This window comes from Lissotriton helveticus, chromosome 2_1 (assembly GCF_964261635.1).
Source record: "Lissotriton helveticus chromosome 2_1, aLisHel1.1, whole genome shotgun sequence".
Classification (NCBI taxonomy): Eukaryota; Metazoa; Chordata; class Amphibia; order Caudata; family Salamandridae; genus Lissotriton; species Lissotriton helveticus.
Window position 1 is genome coordinate 1,451,729,529 of NC_136059.1, and position 21,892 is coordinate 1,451,751,420.

Consider the following 21,892-nt stretch of genomic DNA (forward strand, 5'->3'; position numbering starts at 1 on the left):
TGAAGGTTCATCAAATGGGGCCAAAGTAAATAGTAATCCAAAAAAACTCTGTCTAGGGAAAAGCTGAACTAACCATAACTACTTAGATGGCAACCATTTACTGAAAAAAACAAAGGTTACAGGGAGATTATAGTTAGATTGACGTTTTACGCACATAAAACCATAGACATTTAGCGGTTATAGTTATACTTATGGTAAGAAACTATAACTCGTGGCCTAAAGCTACTTAATGGCACAAGTTACAGTTTCTTCAGATAAGTATAACTATAGTTGCAAAATTGTATTTGTTTTGTGTGGGTAAAACACGAACCTAACTTTATAGTCCCTGTAATTTATCAGTGAACTTCTATTTTTGTTAAGTAAAGTAATATATAATTACTGTATGTTAATGCAAAAACCCCCGCATGCATCCAACCACCAAGCATGACCAAAGCAGTTTGGTGTGTGAGTAGGTGTGTTTTTCCCCCCATGGATTTCGGATCCGCAGATCCATCACAGATTAACACTGAGTGCCACAGTAGATCTGCAGTTAGGCCACAAAAGAAATCACATTTCTTATAGACCCCTCCATGTGTCCAATGGTGTCAGGATCCCTCAGTCCGGACCCCTTATGTTATTGTTCTTTTTTCTTCCCCCTTCCTGGGCCAACCAAGAAACTAAATGGTGGCTGCAACTTTCCTTTCAGGTTGCAGCCAGCCAATCTGGGCCCTCCTTTTGCCTGGATCTGTGGATCCCCCCACGGGAAGATTATGAAGACTAGGCACTTCTAGATATCAGTATTTTTCTTTCTTTGATAATTCTCAAACTACTGAACAGATTTACACAAAATTACAAAAAAAGTGCTCTTTCTAGACTAAGATCTACCTTTCTGCAAAATGTTGTATAAATCTGGTCAACGGTTTGGGCTGTAGTTGTGTTAAAGAACTGCAAAATCCCCATAGACATTGAATGGAGAAACAGCATTTTTAGACCCCCCTTTTTATTGGCCCCGCTTAACGAAACTTTAGTACCTGGTACACTGCTTTTGAAAATTTGAAAATGTGTCGAATGACGACAAAGTTGTTAGCAAAACAAAAAAACGCTTTGCCTATGAAAAAGTAGACCTAACTATAACTACCTACCCCCACTATGCAGAGTTTTCTCATCCATAATTTCACTGCAAATGTTGGAGTGATATTATCAGTGATGTCATAGGAGATATGATGAGTGATGTAATCTGTGGGTAATTAGTGCATGGCGAGGGTGCGAGTGATAGTTAACTTGGGGCACGGGTTATAGTTACTTGAGATAACTAGAACTATAACTTCTGAATTTCTATGGTTATATGTTTGTAAAATCTGAACCTAACAATAGCGTCCCTAAAACCTTTGGTTTTTTTTGTGAATTTATGTTTTTTTACATTTCAATTTTCTAACTATAACATCCCTGAAACCTTTGTTTTTTGCAGTAAATTCCTAGATTATTTCAATGATTTTTCCTAACTTTAAAATCCCTTTGGTTTATTTCGTTGAATATCCATAGCTTTTTAATGCTATTTGCCGACTATAAAGTCAATATAACCTAGAAGTGTAAGTGGGTGTAATAATGTGTGGTGAGTGCGTGTGTGACTGGCTGTGTGGGTCTATGAGTGAGTAGCTGTATGGGTATTGGTTATGTGAGTACCTCTGTGGGTGTGTGAGTGGTTCTCAGTCTCTGAGTGGGTATATGAGTCGCTGCATGAGTGTGTGAGTGCGTGTGTGACTGGCTGTGTGGGTCTGTGAGTGATGTTCTGGGTCTCTGAGTTGGTGTGCAAGTGGCTGTGTGGATGTGTGAGTGGCTAAGTGGGTGTATAAGTGAATGTGTGAGTGGGTGCATTTTTATGGTTTAATTCTCTTTATTGACATTTCAGTTATAACAAGAAACAAGACCACCAGCTCCTTTAATACAGTGCGCTACAGACTTTCGAGTCGGCAGAGATGAGTTTACCAAGTAATTGCTGGGAATTGGTCAACAATACAGGCATACATAAGACACAAAGGAAAAGAAAACCCACCTGACCACGAAACAACAGAAAAAGGAAGAAACGAAGAAGAGGTGATGAGCAGGTCTAGCGGGTTTTGTGATTCCGTGAGCCTGCGGGGCCACCTTGTTCAGGGATGGGTGTGTCTGCTAAGCGCAGGAGGCGTAGGTATTGGGGGCAGCTCAGTTTCCGAAATTCCCCGGTGAGCAGAGTCAGAAAGGGATGCCACAAGTCGGGAAATTCCTCCCCTCTGCCCGCTAGAACAAGGGATAACTTCTCCATGCCGAGCATCATCCACAACCGATGCAACCAGCCTGTATGGGGAGGGGCCTGTGGGGATCTCCAGTGTGCTAAGATATTTTCTTTGGCCACTCCTAGGGCAATGAGGCGACCCCGTCGTGATTTCAGAGGGTACATTAAAGTGTTAGGAAGCCCCAGTAGTATGTATGCGGGGAAGCGAGGAAGTTGGGTGTCCAAATGGGAGTCTATATCGTCAAGAATTGTGGTCCAATAAACATGGAGTCGGGCACAACTCCAGAGGAGGTGCTCTAGGGTGCCCAGCTCTCCGCATCCTCTCCAGCATCCGTCACTAATGCGGGGGTCGAATTTATGTAGGCGCTCTGGTGTATGGTACCAATAGGTAGCTATTTTGGTCATCGTTTCAGTAAGCCCTGCGTGGTATGCTGAGTGACTGGCTCTGTAGTATATGCCACGCCATTCTTTATGTGAGAGAGCCCTCTCCAGGTCACGCTCCCATCGTGTCCTACCTGTGTTGTAGGTGTGTATGTTTGTGACAAGGAGGTGTTGATAAAGATCGGTGATTAACTTTTTGTCGGACGAGCGCGTGATCAGCCACTTCTCATAGGGGGTGAGGTAACGTTGCGCTCCCGGTCTGACCTGTGGATGAAGTCCCCAATGTCGCACCTGCAGGTAGGCAAGCCTGTCCGTGTCAGGCTCTCGCTCCTGTCTTCGGAATTGTGCTGAAGATAAATGGGTTCCACCTCCCGACGTCCCCGGTGTCTAGCTGAAAGCATACAGATCACCAAGGCAGTCGAGCGAGGGAGGGAAAGGAAGGGGACAGCGGGGAGGGAGAGCTGTAACAACAATACAATTGCACTAAGTATACATACAACGGGTGGTACACATGGCATCAAACTTTCCTTCCTTTACCTCTACCCTAGAATATGACTATGGTCCTACCTGGAAGGAGAAAAGGTGGTAGCCTCATACCAGAAGAGATAAAGGAAATACCAGGGACCAGACCTATCCTAAGGAAACAAAGAACAGATTGAGAACACTAAAGTGGTGACAGTATAACATATAACAAGAGTCTTTGTCTCATACCAAAATCATCAGGTACAGTTCTTTTTATTCCGTGGCTTCCCTGAATCCCCTGTGAACTCTCTTCTAAGGTTGAGACAAAATCAACAGATTGTGGAAACAAAAACGATGATTTAAGCAACAGGATCAATTAATACGTCTTAATCCGATCTGTACTCTAAAGTTGTACATGTTCCTTGTACATACACAAAGTTTATGTTGCAGGACGAATTGTGCCAGGAAGCTAAGGAACCAGCTATCATCAAAGTCTCTAACTGGTAATAATCAAGTTGAGCTCCCAAACACTGTCGTCCTGGCAGTTCGAATGATTAACGCCCAAAAGAAAAGAAATACAAAAGAACACAATTCTCCCAGGTTCAGGTTCGAATCACCCTGACTTAGTCTCTCACGAACTTGGAGATTCGGAACTGTAGCATGCAGATAATGCAGGGACCCAGACGAGGAGATAGCTTCTCACCTCGAGTAGTCCGAAAGAACAGAAGATTGTACCCAACCCTACACGGGGTACAAAGGAATGCGAGTCTAGACCAGACTTATGCACTCACCAACCGTTGCTGAAGACTTCTCACCACGTCCGAACACAGCGAGAATAATCGGCGGCTTCAGCTTCCATCGCGGTGTATTTGTCTTCCTGGTTGAGCGCGATGACGCTAGTCACGCTCCTGACGTCCCGGGCATGATGGGAAATGTAGTCCCTGATCCCGCATTACACGGGGAATAATGTAAACAAAGTCAAAGGCAGTGTCATACAACAGTAAACGTGACAGTCCGCCTCTGGGATGCCATAGTCCTCCTTCAGTTGCTGGAACGAAAGGATGCCGTCTAAATTAAAAAGGTGCCCCAGGGATCTACAGGTGGACTGCTGCCAGTGTTTGAATGCTTTAGTGTCTAGTCCCGGAGTGAAGTCAGGATTATAAAAAAGTGGGGTCAGGGGCGAGGGAAAGGACGCCAACTCGCGCTTAGTGGCAACCCGATCCCATACCTCCATGACCGTGCTTGTGATGTGGGACGCATACAAGTTCGGAGGCCGGTGATGTTTTGGGAGAAAGGGGATCCCCTGTAGGGGCATGCCCGCCACCGCTTGATCCTGGAAGAGCCAGTGTTTACCAGACTCCAGCCGATGCCATTCTACCAAACAGCGGAGCTGTGACGCATAGAAGTAAAGTTGCAAGTCCGGTACCCCTACCCCCCACCCCGTGTTCCGGTGGAAGGATTGCAATGGACTGCTTGAAACGTGGCTTACGACCCTGCCATCTAAAATGTGCCAGTTTGGACTGCGCCTGCTGGATCCAGCCCCCTGGCGGGTGCAAAGGGAGGGTCTGAAACAGATATAATATCTGGGGGAGAAGGGACATTTTGATGGCCACGATTCTCCCTAGCCAGGATAAAGAGTGATGTTTCCATCTCCGAAGATCCCCCCGGAGTTGTGCGCGGAGCCTGGTGTAGTTTGCCGCGACGGTGGCCGGAATAGTGGGGCCTAAAAGGACTCCTAGGTAAGGAACCGTGGTGTTGGACCACTGCACGGGGTGCTCCTCCTGAATGGAGGCGAGGGTCGACTGGGATAGAGAGATGTTAAGGGCGAGCGATTTCCCTGTGTTGATCTTGAACCCGGATGCCCGAGCGAAACTGTGCAGCTCGATAAAGAGGGCTCTGAGGGACTGAACGGGATATAGACTAATCTTATGAATGTCCCCCCCCCCCAAATTTAATGCCCGAGATGAGGGCATGGTGTCGTATCCTCAGGGCCAGGGGCTCCATATAAAGAGCAAATAAAATAGGAGAAAGGGGGCAACCTTGTCTCGTTCCTCTGCCGATCTGGAGGCGGGAGGACGTGTGGCCGTTAACGTGAACCATGGCGTTGGGCGACCAATAGCAATTCTAAATACGCGTGCATAGAACCGTCCCCAGTCCGAAGCGCTGCAGGACTTGCTCCAGGTAGGGCCAGTGGACCCTATCGAAGGCCTTCTCGGCATCGATGGCTAGGAGCATACAATCCCGACATACTCGCGACCCTGCTTCAATGTGGTGCAAGACCCATTTGGTGTTGTCACTGGTTTGACACTGAGAGATGAAGCCGGCCTGGTCCGGATCCACCAGTTGGGTCATGTAAGGCCCCAAACTTCCCGCCAGGATGCTCGTGAATAGCTTAAAATCAATATTGAGAAGTGAGATTGGACGATACGAACTGCAATGGGTAGCATCCATCCCTGGCTTCGGTATGACGGTAATCAACGCCTCTAGCAGTTCTGCAGGGATAGCCCCTGGTTGGGCAAAGGTATAAAAAAGATCCCGCAGAAGAGGGGCCACCTGGTGGCAGAAGGTTTTGTAAAAAGCCACCGAATATTCATCCGGGCCGGGAGATTTTTCCAATTTGAGGCGCGAAATGGCTGCTACGATCTCCTCCAGTCTGATCTCACTGTCCAGGAATGCGGCCTGGGCAGGGTTTAGAGAGGGAAGGTGTGCACCCTCCAGATATTTCTGGCCCGCACGCGGGTCAAGCGAGTCACTGGTGTAAAGGGACTCATAAAACGCTCGGAAGGCCTCAGCTATTGCTCCGTCTCCCAATACCAGATCCCCCTGAGCCGTGTGGATGGCTCGTATCTCGTGTCTCTGGCGCTGCTCCCGCAGTTTGTTCGCTAAAAGGCAACCTATATCAATCCCCACCAGCGTAATAAGCATGTCGGAGGCGAAGAGCTGCGTATTCCGCCCGGTCCTGGTCCAGCGCGGCAAGCAGTTTCCGCTCTAAACATAGTTTGCGCAAAACCCGGGCAGCTCCAGTGCGCTGATGCATTTGTTCCAGCTCGGCGACCCGTTGCGAGATCTCCGTCCATTTCAGCGCGCGCTCCTTGTTGTCGGCAGTGGAAATGGAGATAAATTCTCCCCTTAGGACGGGCTTAAGGGTAGACCATTGTGTTGCCAAAGAGGTCTCGGCATTAGCGTTATGCTCTAAAAACTGTGTAATGGGCGTTTTAATCCGTGTCACCGTCGATGGGCGATGTAAAAGGGCATCTCGGAGGCGCCAATGCCGCTGTGGTAAGGGGGCCGCAGGGAGCGAGAAGGTTGCCACCACTAGGGAGTGATCTGATAGTGAGGCGGGCAGGATGTCGGAAGCTGTCGCCTGTTTCGCCAAGGAGGAGGAACAAAGGAAATAGTCTAATCTGGCATAAGTCTTGCGCGCCCCTGAATAGTAAGTGTGGGATTTGCTGTGTGGGTTTAGATGCCTCCAGAGATCTATGAGATCTAAGTCCCGGAGGTGTGCCAAGCCCGATTTGGAGAGCGCTCCCACTTGACCCGTCCTTTGACAGGAACGATCAGTCAGATTGTGGAATACGAGGTTGAGATCTCCCCCCAAAGGAATATGCCGCTCAGAGTTGGCTGTGGCTGCCGAAATTACTTTATGCAAAAAACTTTCCTGCCCTTCATTGGGTGCATACACTGAGCCCACCACCAGAGCCTGACCAGCCATCTGGAACCTATAAGTCAGCAAGAGCCCCTTAATCTCCGCCTCTCGCTGAAGCACTTTACCCCTGAAGGTTCTGGACACCAAAATCGCCACCCCCGCAGTTTTCGTGGAAAGGGAGGAGAATAGCTGTGTGGGAAATGCTCGGGATTTTAATCTGTGATGATCCTTAGGTAACAAATGCATCTCCTGTAGGAGGCAAATATCGGCGGCAGAGTGCTCTAATAGCGACAGGACTGCACGGCGTTTGACGGGGTTATTCAATCCCCGCACATTAAGGGATAAAATCGATAGTTGTGCGTGAGTCATCTGACCTCCAAAATTCGGCCCATGTCGTGGAGTGCTGTCCGTGGGGTAGATGCCCGGGAGGGCAGGAACGGACAGCTGCCAAATATGTCGTGCTCTAGAAATATGAAAAAAAAGTGTGGACAGGGGAACCCACCCCCCGAATGAACAACAGAAAAATTTGAACCAGGGAAAAACTCCCTCCCCAATCCTCCCCGCCCCTCCATCCCCCACCCACCCAACAAGCGGCCCGCAGAGCCATGGAACTAAGTCTCGGCGCCCCGCAGTACAAGCGCTCCATGATTCCGCCCTGCCAGGGCCCACCCTAACCCAACCTGACATAGAACCAGGAGAAGTGTCTGTCGCCCAAGAACGTCCAGTAAATGTATCCATTTAGGAGGCATGGTCAGACCCCGAACAACCGAAGAAAGGACCGACATCCCTCCCCTACAAACCCCCCGCCCGCCCCGCCCGTCAAAACATTACAACAGAGCGCCGCGTTTGCCACTGCGCCAGTGATCAGGTGTTCTCTGGGGCCCCATCTGCGAGGGCCACCGCGGCCGCCGCCAGTGCATCTTGCTGTCCCTGTGTTATCTCCGCAGCAGGTGGTTTCTGGCGACGCCTCCTCCTGGTCTGTTGCTGCCATCCTGAAGGGGACGCTGTGGGTCCCTCGCCCGCGTCCTCGTCCACCTCCTCGGCCTCTGGGGAAGTCAGGCCAAACAAACGGCAAGTGTCTTCCAGGGAACGAAGCTGTTGAACCTTGTTGTCCAGCCGGAATAGGATACGAAAGGGGTGTCCCCAGGAATAAGCGATCCCACGCTTCCTCAGGTGATCGGTCACCGGCCGGAACTGCTATCGCCGCTGTAGTGTGAAGAGTGCTAGATCGTGATATAGGACAGGCGCGTGACCATGGAAGGCTATCGGATGCAAGGACCGTGCTTTTGAAAGGATTAGTTTCTTTGTTTTGAAAATCTTGAACGCAGACCAAGATGTCTGCCGGCGGAGCCCGGGGGCACGCGGGGGCCGACCCTGTGAGCCCTGTGAGCCCTGTCCAGCACGATTTCCGTCGTGTCGGAGTCACCCAAGATGTGCTGGAATAAGCTGGTGACGAAAGCAACTAGGTCTCTGGTATCGTCCGTGAGCTTCACCCCCCGGATGGGAATATTATGCCGCCGAGACCGATTTTCAATATTTTCCAGGTGTAGCTGGAGATCTAAGTTCTGATCTTGGAGCCGTAGAACCTCCTGCTGGAGAGTCGACAGGTCTGCCACTGTGGTGTCACTGCTCCCTCCCAAAGTGGCTACTCTCTCTCCAATAGAGTCTACATCCCGGCGCACCTCTTTCAGCTCCTAAGCGAATTTGGTTTTCACCGACTGGATGTCCTCCCGTAGCGTGCGAAAAAGGGATTCTAAAAATGCTTTCGTGATGGGTTCGTCTGGGGCGCCCGCCGAGGACTTAGGTGTCGCAGTTTCCAGGCCCGCTGTCGCCATGTCTGGGCTGGATTGGGTGCGGCCAAAGATGTCTTTCAGGGGCTTCACCTTCACGCTCCGGACCTTGGTCATAGTCCTGCACGCTCAGGGAGACCGGTGCAGATGGATTCCTGGCATACCTGCAGTCGCGGCTCTCCCACCTCTGCGGCTGTGCTGTAGGGACCGAGTGGGTGCACAAGGAAATGCCGGCGCGGACCCCCGGCTAGACCCACAAGTCCGAAGGCTGGGGCGCCACTGGCTGGTATATAGGTCCCAGGGAGAACTCTGCTGGAGGCACCGTTCCCTGTCAAAGTCTCAACCCTGCCGCTTGGACTCCAGGCCACCACATAGGATCCGAGAGCTCAAATTCTAGATGACTCCCTCTAGGAGCCCGCGTGGAGGTCGCGACGGAGGCAAGGATCCCAGCCACAGCGTCCGCTTGGCGGTTGTAGGTCTGCGTGAAGCACTCACCGCCCACCCCAGGCCAGGGATCTGCGCGACACGACCCCTCAACGCCCGGGCCGGCCGCCGCAGCACTCCACCCGTGCCCAGGGGGTCTCCAACAAGTGCCTATGAACTCCGCCCGGGCTGTCTGTAGATCCGTCTCGGGGGCCCCCGCCGCCGCTCTCCTCACGTCGTATCACCTCCACTCCCGCCTATGGCTCTCCCCCGTCGTGGGCGGCGGGCGCAGGCCCGTGTGCAGCACCCAACGCTCACCCCAGGCCGGGGATCTGCGCAACACGACCCCCTCGCTCCAGGGGTCGGACGCCACAGCACTCAACCCGAGCCCGGGGGGGTCTCCAGAATCTGCCTCCGCTTTTGTCCGTGCTGCCAAGAGAACAGTTGCAGGGCCCCTCGCCGTCGTCCCCCTCGTGACTCACCACCACCGCTCTGACTTGTTGTCCCTTCTCGCTGCGGTCCCGTATGTGGGCCTATGCGCGGAGCCACCCTGACGCACCCACCAGGCCGGGGGCAGTGCGTCCCGTAGCAGCTTTCTCTATCTAGCGTGGCTCTCCGCCTAGGCCCGGCAGGAGGTGTTCTGAGCGGCAAACCTCCCGGGGCGCCGGGCGTCTCTAGTCTTGTGGAGCCACCGCTCCGCTCTGTAGAGTGTCCCTGGCCTTGTGCTTGGCGAGGAGGGGCCGCTCTCTCGCGACTGCCCGGGGTCCACAATCAAGGCCCAACGCGGAGGGCCACGTCTATAACGGCGTGCTAGGGGAAGGGACACTGCACTGTCCGAGTCACCGCTTGTCAGGGCCCCCCCTCGGGTTGTTACATGCAATCTCCGGGTCCCCTTGCTCTCTCGCCGGGCTCCCCCATGCTCACCTCTGCTCAGGCGGGTCGGGATGCACCTGAGACCGGTTCTCCAGTTGGCCAGGCCGCGTTATCCGCGGCGACGGGCAGTGCTGCTGGGTCACGCCTCCTGGGGCCGCCACTCCTTCCCTCCGTCATCCGACACACACGGAGGGGAACGGCCAAGGTGGCGAGGACGCGGGACGCAGGCCTCGGCACCCGCGATGTGCGCCACGCCGGCAAGGCCACGTGGCAATGGCGACGGGCGCGCTCATCTCTTCCCGCAGTCCTGGCAGCTCCCAGTGTCCGCGCGGCAGCCGCAGCTGGGCTCCAATCCTCCGATGTCTCCCCCAGCCGAAACCTCGGCAATCCGGCCCCAGGGACGCCGTGCTATACCGGGCTAGGCGGGCGGTAGGCAGGAGCTCTGACAAAGACGTCCTACCGCGCCGCCATCTTGACCACGCCCCCCGTGGGTGCATTTAAAAAAAAAAACAAATTGAGATCTGGATCTGTGGGTCCAATGTGGATTCACACAGGGGCTGCAGTGGATCCACGAATCCTTGCGCGCCCCACAAATAACTGGTTTTGGACAATTTCTTGCATCACAGACCCCTCCATCAGTCCCATTGGGTCAGGATACCTGCAGCCTTGCCCATTATATCCTGTTTACACTTCATTTCTCCCCCCCCCCCATGTCCACACTGCCCAGATAACATGTCCCGATTGACTGAATGGCAGACAGAAACCCCAAGTTTGTTCTATGCTGATGACACCCTTCTTTTAAGATAAAACTAGGATGAGGCTCCAAAATTTAGTGAGCAGCTTTAGTGGATTCTGTAAAGACTTCGGCCTGAAAGTAAATGTTGCTAAGACCAAGCTGATGGTATGTACAAAAAGAAAGAGACTCCATGGTGTGGTTTTATTAAATAACGAGACGCTGGAAAGGGTTGCTGAGACTGATTATGTAGGTGTGAGATTGACAGACACTGGGTCCTGGCTCCCTCAGATAACTAAAAGCTCCTAGATCACAAGCCACTGTACAGGGGCCATTATTTGAATGACAAAAAAGCACAGTGGTTCCCAGTTAAACCCTGTGGTAGACATCTATTAACTGCAGGTAAGGGGCGAAACCCTATATAGGGCAGAATTCTGGGGACACGGTCATTTGAGTACCTTGAGCATCAAGGAGAATGATTTTCCGGGCAGACCTGGCCTAGCAGTTTGGGCTGGACTGTTTCCATTGGGAGCAGGGTCAAGACTGATTTGTATACGGCTGGGTTGAAACTTGAATGGCACGGTCAGCAAAAAAACAATGGTTTTAGTCCCAGATCTCTGTACTGTGTGTGAATGTTTGACATTGTGCAGAATTCCGTCCATCAATTGTTCTTTTTGCAGTTGTCATCCTAAGTGGGACGGGTATGCCCAGATATGGGTCTTTTGGTCTCCTTGCCACTAAAGTCAAGCTAGCCTGGCTTATGAGGGGTGATACCCTGAAACCTGTTCCATGATGCTTGTGTCCGATCCGGGGAGAACCTGGCCTGGTAGTTCAGTCTGGACTGTTCCCATGGGGAACAGGGTTAAGACTGAGTTGCATATGGCTGGGTCCAAACTGGAATGGCATGGTGAGCAAAAAAAAAATAATTTAGCCCTGAATCTCTGTACTGAGGTTAATGTTTGACATTGTTCAGTATTATATCCATCAATTGTTCTTTTTGAATATACTGCATGCTGGGCTTCTTCAGTAGATAGTACTAGAAGTTGCAGATTTTGCAAAAGCACTGAAGAAACAGACAAACATCTACTCTTTTTCTGTTCTAAATGCATCTTGCCCAGAAGGAGGTGGATCGCCAATGCATGTTGAAATTTGTTAATTACAGATCAAATTAATGCCCTCAGGATCTGCAAGAGTGAAACAACCCAAGTGGTAGTGGTTTCGGTCTCCTAATATCTTTTCACAGCCTGTTCATCAGCCAAGAAGGATTATTGAAACTTTAATGGCTCTTTCTCTGAAACCTAGAGTGATGTTGATATATGTAGATTACTAACCATGGGATTTATTTGATTTTATGACATTCAGTATGCTAGAACCTTTTTAATACATGTTTTATCTACGTAAAGTCTTATAATCTTATAATCAGTATATGTAATTATTGAAATGAATGCTGAACTGTTTTACTTGTGATATGACGATGAAATAATTTATTTCGGCCTGTCAAACTTTGAATGGTGGCAGCAACTTCCCTCAGGTTGCGTCCAGACAATCATAACACTGTTGTTGGCACATGGATCCGTGTCTCTAGGTATACATACATAATTTTTTTTTAATAGCTCCAAAACTATTGAGTAGATTTACACCGAATTACAAAAAGCACTCTTTCTGTACCAAGATCTTGCTTTCTGCCAAATTTGGTGTAATTCTGTTCAGCAGTTTGGGCTGTAGTTGTATCTAAACACCTACAGGAAATTGCACAGGGAAACCTGTTTTGGGAACTCTCACCCTTTTTCTTTGTCCTCACTTGATGAATCACCCCAAAACTCTCCAGACAGCAGCTAAAGTGAGTGGCAAACTAGTTTAGAAAATTTCATGAACATACATCAAACGGCACCTAAGTAATTAACAAAACAAAAAACGCTTTTCCTATAAAAACTAGTTCCCAACTATATATTTCATAGTTTTTTCGTTTTATGTTTTACTCTTCCTACCACAAAGTTACAGCACATTCCATCTAGTTTGGTACTGTTTGCTATTCGGATTCAAGCTTGTGACTCTAGGAAAGATTCAATATTGGAGAAAAACAAGTTACTTACCTGTATACTAAGCTTCTCGAGTACTGATATATTTTTTATAGATTCACTTGTGACACTCCTTCCTCCTAATTTAAGGAGCTCATTACATTGGATACCTCATTTATATTACCTTTACACTTGCGCTTCAAATTCTGATGTCTGGTAGCTCTTGAGGGGAATAGTGAGTCAGGAACCTCTTCCTGATTGGCTGAGTTTTGGTTTTAAAAAAGAAAAATTATGTGAATTGGTTAACAGTGTCGTTTTCTTAAGGTTTCCTGTTTATTGCTTTGCACTACTTTTTACTGTGGGACTCCATGATGATAATGATTCAAGCATGTGAATCTATGAAAGATATCAATGCTGGAGAGCCAGTATACAGCCAAGTAACTTGCTTTATATCCTAGCCAGTCAATCGGCTATGCTTGGTCATACAGTGCTATGAGTTTTCTTCCAGACATTTGCATCATCCACAGGATAGCCACAATTTATAGAGGGTACTGATTTACATCAAATGCAGAGCATGTGATTCTACAGCTACATGTGCTATGAAAAGGAAAATGTTACTTGCTCTGCAAGCATCTGTCCATAGCATATAGTGCTATAGATTTGCATATGCCCACACTGCTCCCTGGAGCATGGGTCTCCTGCAAATCTCTCCTCTTATCTCAGGTTAGGGTTAGAGAGTAGTAAACGAGCCTTGGTTAAGTAATCCAAAAAGGTACACTTGTGTAAGAGTGAAAAGCAGTGCTCTGCAAAGACTCCATCACTTGCGATAAAAAGTAATCTGAATTGTGCTGGCTTCTAGAGAGGATCGACTGTGGAGCACATTCAGTTGATTGGCTTAAGTTTGGACAATTTCCATTGGGGTAAATGTGCTACTAAGTACTCACTTTTGTATTGCCTAAATAAACGTTACATATACGGTTATACTGCTACATACACGATTATCAGAAATCTCATCCTGAAGCCTGACAATTATTCAAGCATGTGACTTTGTGCAATAAATCACTGGATAACTGTAGTGATGGATAGTTAACTTGTTTCTTGTTCTTTATAACATTTTGTAACATTTTTAACTTTGTTATTTTTTATATAAGTTGCATTATTCTAAGGAGATATGTGTGTTTTAAACCTAGGCAATCCTTTTACCTAGAAAAAATGTAAGTTGAAAAGGTATAAAAAGCTTTGATTTACTTTTTTTATTATCTATAAAATTCACACTGATGAAGATATAAAATAAAGATTGATGTTCATAAAGATGGACATAAGGGAATGTGTAGTTGATTGTGATCGGGATTTGCAAACTTGTCTTAAGCGTGACCCTATTTTCGTTTAATAAGCACAGGTTTTAACAGCGCCATAAACCCCCTATCACAATGATATGTATTTTTTTAACTGTAAAACCCAATATGGTTTCATCGGGCCCCAACAATCAACTCCCAATCTAGCCTTCTACCAATCCCACAGGGCTCACCAGTCGCAGGTTTTAGATTTATATGGGATGGCCAACCTGCATTGTAGATATAAGGATATACTACCCTAAGCTACATACAGTAAAGACAGGTTTTTATATCATGGACTACTCATGGCTCCTAAATGTTATCGTACAATGTTTTCTTTGAACAATGCAAAGTCGGAATCTCCCTCGTTTGGGCGCAAAATAATTATACTGTGAGTTTAACAGTTAAGAGTTGAATCAGATGCCGCAAAGAATTTTCCTATTTTTTTATATAAAGATTGTATGAGTTAACCATAAATATTGTTATCAATAGTTGTGTAAAAATAAACCAACAAAATGTTTAAAAAAAGACATTTGAATGTAGTACATGTATTTGTGTGTTTTGTGTTCATATGTGTTCATTGTTAAGCACTTCTCGCAGCTGCATTTATACAGATATCTTGCCCAATGCCCAACTCCTCAGATTGTGTTCTTTTTTATATTTGTAGGAGTTTGCTCCCCGTGTGATTGTAATGTACTTGATTGCAGCCGTTGCATTTCTTTTCTACATCTCTAAGGTTCCAGAGCGATATTTTCCAGGTATAAAACTTAATTCTTCAAATCTTATATTCTTTAAATAATGTACTGAATGCTATGCACTGGCTTTTGTTTATTGTATTTTTCTGGCAATTGAGATTATTTTACATGGTACTGGTACTATATATTATGCATCCAGTTTTTCAAAGCAGCACTGGCAATACAATGTGAAAAATAGATTAGAAGGAAACATTCAAGGGGGCAGGTAGCACTTAATCAATACATTTGAACACATTTCAACTTAACCCCTATTGAAGAAGTCAATTTATATTTTTTCTAAAAATAGCACCCCCTTTCGGATTTCAGCATGCTTGAACTTCTATTTCAGAAAAAGAAGTGCTAATAAAACAAAATGTTTCTTTAAAATATATTGTTTTTTCGTAACAGACCTATTACGATTGTATGTCAGTCCTCTTAGGAAATAATAATACAGATTTGTAAAGATCACAACTGCCCAGAGGCGTCCCAGGCACAAGATGGCTGTCAAAACTTCCTGGTTCGGAGTGTTGACAGCCAATTAGCATAAAGCTCGTGCTCGGGAGGATACGCGTACCCTACTTCGTCCATAGATATATCTTTGATTTTACCCTACTGCACGGATTTACATCATTTAAAAGAAAGCGTGATCTGTGCACCAAACTCTACTTTTTTGCCACATTTGGTGTAATTCCGTTCAGCAGTTGGGCTGTAGCCGTGGCTAAAGATCCTTATGGAAAATTGCATAGGGAAACACGTTTTGGGACCCCCCTTTTTTCTCGCCCCCCCGCTTGACGAATCACCCCAAAACTTTCAGGATAGGAGCGGAGTGCCCCATCTTCTTGGAGAATTTCACAAAGATTCGCGGCGCCAAAGTTATCCCAAATAGAATGTTGCGAGTTTCCTAAGGAAACTAGGTCCTAACTATAACTTTATTTATTTATTTATTTATTTAGTGTTTTCTATAGCGTGAACATGACCCAGTGTAGGGTATTAGAGCGCTTTACAGTAGCGTTTCAGCAAAACGAGTACATTAGTGGATAAAACCAGAACATTAGAGGACAAAACCAGTCATTACTGTTTCACACTTAAGTATAGCATATAAACATATATACAGTCAGTAGTTAAATAACCAAGGCACAGCTAAATAACAGGATAGTCTTTGTACCATCCCACGGATAGCGGAGCAATGAATGCAAGTGAGCAGTTTATAGACAAGTGAGCAGTTTATAGACAAGCAGTCGTCCAATTAGTCTTATGGGAGATATTTGCCTATATAGTATGATTTTGCTTCCTTTTTGAAGGTTGCGATGGATTTGATTCTTCTGATGTTTGGCGGAAGTGCATTCCAAATTCTCGGTGCTGCTCCTGAGAATGCTCAGTCATAAGTCTTTTTCTTGCAGAAGCGAGCCGCAGGACGCGGGGAGCCGGCAGGGACTGTGGGGGGATTGGGGACCCCCTATGGTCCCCAACGAAGAGGGCCAGCCCCGGTGGATGGGGTCCCCGGGGCCTTAAGTGGCCTGAGGAGGGGGCCCCCCCATAGCCCCCCTCCTTAAAAATATAAAAAATGTGGTCATGCCCCAGGGGATGGGGTCTCCGGAGCCCGGAATTGGCCTCGGGAGGAGGGCCACGCGGCCCCCTTCCCGTAAATATTTTTCAAAATTTGACTTTGGGGATGAGGCTTTGGAGGATGTGGTCCCCCGGGCCCCAAAAAAGAAAAAGGAAGGGGGGCTACACAGCCCCCTTCACAAAATAATTTTTTTTTAAAAACAAGATCGGCTCAGAGGCCACTCCCCCTTATCGCACCACTCTGCAAACACACCCTCTGGCGCGTTTGCAGAGGGGTAACAAATTCCCCTTGCATACTGAGGGTCCCTTGGGGCCAACTAGCCCACCAGGTACCTCCAGTATGCGCCAGGGAGCTGCGTTGCAGAGTGGTGTTCTGAAGCCACGCCCCTTTTTACACCTCTCTGCAACACAGCTCTGTGGCGCTTACTGGAGGTAGCTGGTGGGCTAGTTGCACCCCAGGGACCCTCAGTATTCAAGGGGAGTTAATCCCTCAACTTAAAACGCGCCAGGGGGTGCGTTTGCAGAGTGGTGCAATAAGGGGGCGTGGCCTCTGGGCCGATCCTGGTTTTTTTTGGTTTTTTTTGTGAACTTTCTTTTTCTTTTTTCGGGCCCTGGGGACCCCATCCCCCAAGGCCTCACCCCCAAATTCCCCCAGTATTCAAGGGGAGTTAATCCCCCAACTTAAAACGTGCCACGGGGCGCGTTTGCACAGTGGTGAAGGGAGGGGGCGGGGCCTGAGTTCACATGTGTGCAAACACGCCCTGTGACGCGGTTTAACCAGCTACCTCTAGTAAGCGCCACGGAGCTGCGTTGCAGAGTGTTGTAAAAAGGGGTGTGGCCTCCGAACACCTCTCTGCAACGCAGCCCCCTGGCGCATACTGGAGGTATCTGGTGGCTAGTTGGCCCCGAGGGACCCACAGGATTGATTAAGAATTAATTCTCTAACAAAAAACGCGCCACAGGGCGTGTTTGCAGACATGTCACATCAGGCCACGCCCCCTTCCTTCATCAGCGTACAATTGTGCCCCGTGGTGCTTTTTAAGTTGGGGAGTTAATTCTCTTTCAATACTGAGGGTCCCTGAGGGCCAAGTAGCCCAACAGGTATCTCCAATAAGCGCCAGGGAGCTGCGTTGCAGACAGGTGTTCAAGGCCACGCCCCTTTTTACACCTCTCTGCAACGCAGCTCTGTGGTGCTTACTGGAGGTACCTAGTGGGCTAGTTTGACCCTCGGGATCCTTAGGATTGAAGGGGACTTAATCTCTCAACTTAGAATGGTGACAGGGCGCGTTTAGACAGTGGTGAAGGGAGGGGACGGGGCCTGACGTGATGTGTGCAAACACGCCCTGTGGCGCGTTTTAAACTAGGGAAAAAAATCAACTTCAAACCTGAGGGACTATAAGGCCCAAGTAGTCCACCAGGTGCTTCCAGGAAGCGCCACTGCGCTGCGTTGCAGAGAGGTGGTGCATGCCGTGCCCCTTTTTACATCTCTCTGCTACACAGCTCAGTGGCGCTTACTGGATGTACTACGAATTTCGATTTACTCACCTGTTAGCAGGAGAGACCTCAGTGCTGCATCTTTGAGTCCACTACTGATCCTGAAAAGTAATTCTAACCATACTTACCAGTAACTTGAATTTCCTTCCATAGGCTAACATTGACTGGTTTCTCTTGGAAATTCTTCTAAGTGTGGAGTTTTGGAACTTTAAAATATTCACCTAAAATCATCCGAACAACGAATTCCGATTTACTCAACCTGTTATCAGGAGAGAACCCAGTGCTGCATCTTTTAGCCCAGCACTGACCCTGAAAAGTAATTCTAACCGTACTTACCAGTAACTTGTATTTCCTTCCATAGGAATCCATTGTCTAGTTTTCACCAGAAAAGTTTTTAAGTGTCTATTTTCACAAACTAAAAATATTCCTTAAAAATGGCCTGTATGACTTAAACGCATTATTTCAACTGTTTACAGGAGATGCACCAGTGCTGGATCCAGGATCCACCACTGAGTAAGAAAAAGTAATGATAACACTACTTACCTGCTAAGTGAATTTCCTTCCATAGGGTAACATTGAGTGGTTTTACTTGGAAAGTCTTCTAAGTATGGAGTTTTGGAATTTAAAATATTCTTATAAAATCAGCAGAACTACGAATTCTGATCTACTCACCTGTTATCAGGAGAGACCTCAGTGCTGCATCTTTCAGCCCACTACTGATCCTGAAAAGTAATTCTAACCATACTTACAGTAACTTGAATTTCCTTCCATAGGCTAACATTGACTGGTTTCACTTGGAAATTCTTCTAAGTGTGGAGTTTTGGAACTTTAAAATATTCCTCTAAAATCAGCCGAACTACGAATTCCGATTTACTCACCTGTTATCAGGAGAGACCTCAGTGCTGCATCTTTCCGCCCAGTACTGATCCTGACAAGTAATTTTAACCGTACTTGCCAGTAACTTGAATTTCGTTCCATAGGATATCATTGCCTGCTATATAAAATATGTATAAATTAAAAAAATAGGAATAATAAAAAAAACTAATATTACAATTTCAATATTTAAAAAAAATCAATGTATATAAAAAATATGTAATGTCATTTAAAAAATAAAATATCAAAAAGTAAATAGTTTAAAACAATGTAATAAATCAGTATAAAAAAAATATAACAATTAATACATTTAAAAGTTATCATTTACAAAACCTTTGAAATTCACTGAAAAAACCATAGGTTTGAGCCAGGTTATAGTTAGGAATAAGCATTTAAAAAACCTTAGAAATTCACTGAAAAAACCATAGGTTTCAGCCACATTATAGTTAGGAATTAGCATTTAAAAAACCTTAGAAATTCACTGAAAAAACCATAGGTTTCACACGTTATAGTTAGCTGGACATTTCACTTATACAAAACCATTGAAATTCCCCCGTTATAGTTAGTTCAGCTAACTATAACTCGCGCGCCCGCAATGCACTGCTGATGACGTCACATATTACATCACTCATGACATGGCCAGTGACATCACTCATGACATCACTGATGACATCTCAAATGACATCACTGATGACATCATCCTTGTGAAAGAGTGGCAGACCTCCTCTCACCGTAATATAACCTTTGATACACACATTCAAAAATAGAAACTAACATTTTAAAAAAAATGGAGCTACCAATACCAGTTACAACAACCTATTCAGTAATTCCAACATCTACATACACATCCGCTCATTCACCAACAGTTCTATATAGTCACTCATACATGTACTCACTCATCATATGTACTCATACACCTATACATCCTGTTACACACCGATACTCTTCCATAGAGTTACTCACACACATACTCACACATGCAAATAAACTATCAAACATCCATTTACTTGCATATACAGCTATACACACACCACTACACTTACTTCTACAGAAACGTACACATACTTACTCTCTTAAACAATCACTTATAGAAACACATACTTATTTATACAGGAACTCTTCCAATCTCTCACTCTCACTTATACTCACTTATATACATCAATACTCACATATACTAGTTTAAAACATATGTAGTTACTCATAAAGATACTATTGAGACAGCCATTCACTCACTAACACACCCATACACACACTCATCCACCCATACAGTCCTGCACACATGCTGTCTTCCAAACACATACAGTGAGTCAGTCATTCATGCATCTGTGCGCTAAGTAATACCCTCCACCAAACCATACAGACACTCCTACTGATACTCAAAAAACCAACTAACCCATATAGACACTCATGTAGCTACTCACCAACCCATGCAGCCACTTATACACAAAGTGAGACACTGACACAGATATTTACATATTTAAACATTACTCGCTAATACATGTATTCAGTAAGATACACTTAATAAGTATGTTATACAATCAATTTTACAAAAAAAAACATCCATTTAGACACTTATTTACCCATTTATTCTTCCATCGACCTTTAGATATACATATATAAAAAATATTTATTTTTCAGAAAGACACACATTCACTGGATGATGTCATCAGTGAGGTCATGAGTGATGTCACTGACCATTTCATGAGTGATGTAATATGTGACGTCATCAGCAGTGCATTGCGGGGGCGCAAGTTATAGTTCACTGAACTAACCATAACAGGGGAATTTCAATGGTTTTGTATGAGTGAAATGTCCAGCTAACGTGGCTGAAACCTCTGTTTTTTTCAGTGAATTTCTAAGGTTTTTTAAATGCTAATTCCTCATAATTCGGCCTATTTAAACACCTTGCTACAGAACATTGTCACGTGACGTGACTACAAACCCAGTATAATAAACAAAAGACTTGTAGTTTTTACCATTTTGCCACTCGTTTTGCCGTTAATCACAAAGTACATTTCATTAAATGCAAAGTATCTCATATCGGTACGTATATATATACATTAAGAGTTGGAAAAATAAATATTCCTTTCATATAGGTATTTACAAATTCACGAGGTTAGAGACAAAAAAACATTTCTGCCGAATTCTGTCTTTCAATAAAGTTTAAAATAAAAACTTTTTAATTGGAAGCTTCAAAACTGTATCGCTCCGTCCATATTGACACTACCCTTCTCAAATACAAGGTAGGCACTTCATTGGTTATGCACGCGATCTTACTATAACCCCAGTGGGTATTCCAGCACCTCCCTCTAACTCTCATTCTTCTTGTGAAGAGCAATACGTGTCGCTAACATCAAGCCCCAGTGGGCGAAAATTACAAATTAAAAACTCCAGTCTCCTCTAGTCAATCATATCAAAGTGCCTCACATGTGACAATGTATACCCAAATACTAAAAAAAAGAAATAGTTTAAACCAAATTCATGAAGGGTGCTCATGTTCTTTATAGTTACATTACAGTTATCGTTACCTAACAGTGTACCTATATACAACTTTATATGTGTATTAAGTTCTATAATATAAAGGTCTCTAGTCTCCTAGGCTTCTTTTCGCGATTGTCTCCCCGGATGTTAGATGGGACGCAGGCTATAACGAAATAGCTAAGACCTTGAATGTTTTTGTCGTGATGAGCTTCAAAGTGGCGTGCTACTGGGTAAGCCTTATCTCCATTTCGAATGGCCCTCAGATGTTGCAACGCCCTCTTTTGGACAGGATGAATCGTGCTGCCCACGTACCGCAAGCCACATGGGCACTGCAGTACGTAGACAGCATACTCAGTCCTGCATGAGAGAAACCCTTTAATCTTTTTCTGTTTTAGATAGACCGGGTGTGTAGGTACGCATATTCTTCCCATGCTCACAGGCTTGATGTTAGCGACACGTATTGCTCTTCACAAGAAGAATAAAAGTTGGAGGGAGGTGCTGGAATACCCACTGGGGTTATAGTAAGATTGCGTGCCTTGTATTTGAGAAGGGTAGTGTCAGTATGGACGGTGCGATAACGTTTTGAAGTTTCCCATTGAAAAGTTTTTGTTTTAAACTTTATTGAGAGACCGAATTCGGCAGAAATGTTTTTTTATCTCTAACCTCGTGGATTTGTAAATGCCTATATGAAAGGAATATTTATTTTTTCAACTCTTAGTGTATAAATATACGTTTTGATATGAGATACTTTGCATTTAATGAAATGTACTTTGTGATTAACGGCAAAACGAGTGGCGAAATGGTAAAAACTACAAGTATTTTGTCCATTATAC

General features: G+C 46.0%; 1 protein-coding gene across 2 annotated transcripts in view; it reads left to right on the forward strand.

The window, feature by feature from the left end:
* Positions 1-21,892, forward strand: part of PAQR3 (progestin and adipoQ receptor family member 3) — a 367,149-nt gene that overhangs the window by 222,616 nt on the left and 122,641 nt on the right. For both annotated transcript variants that reach the window (XM_078676371.1, XM_078676370.1), the window contains exon 6: positions 14,579-14,669. In XM_078676371.1, coding sequence (XP_078532497.1) covers positions 14,579-14,669 — 91 coding nt within the window. The remainder of the gene's footprint in view (positions 1-14,578; positions 14,670-21,892) is intronic.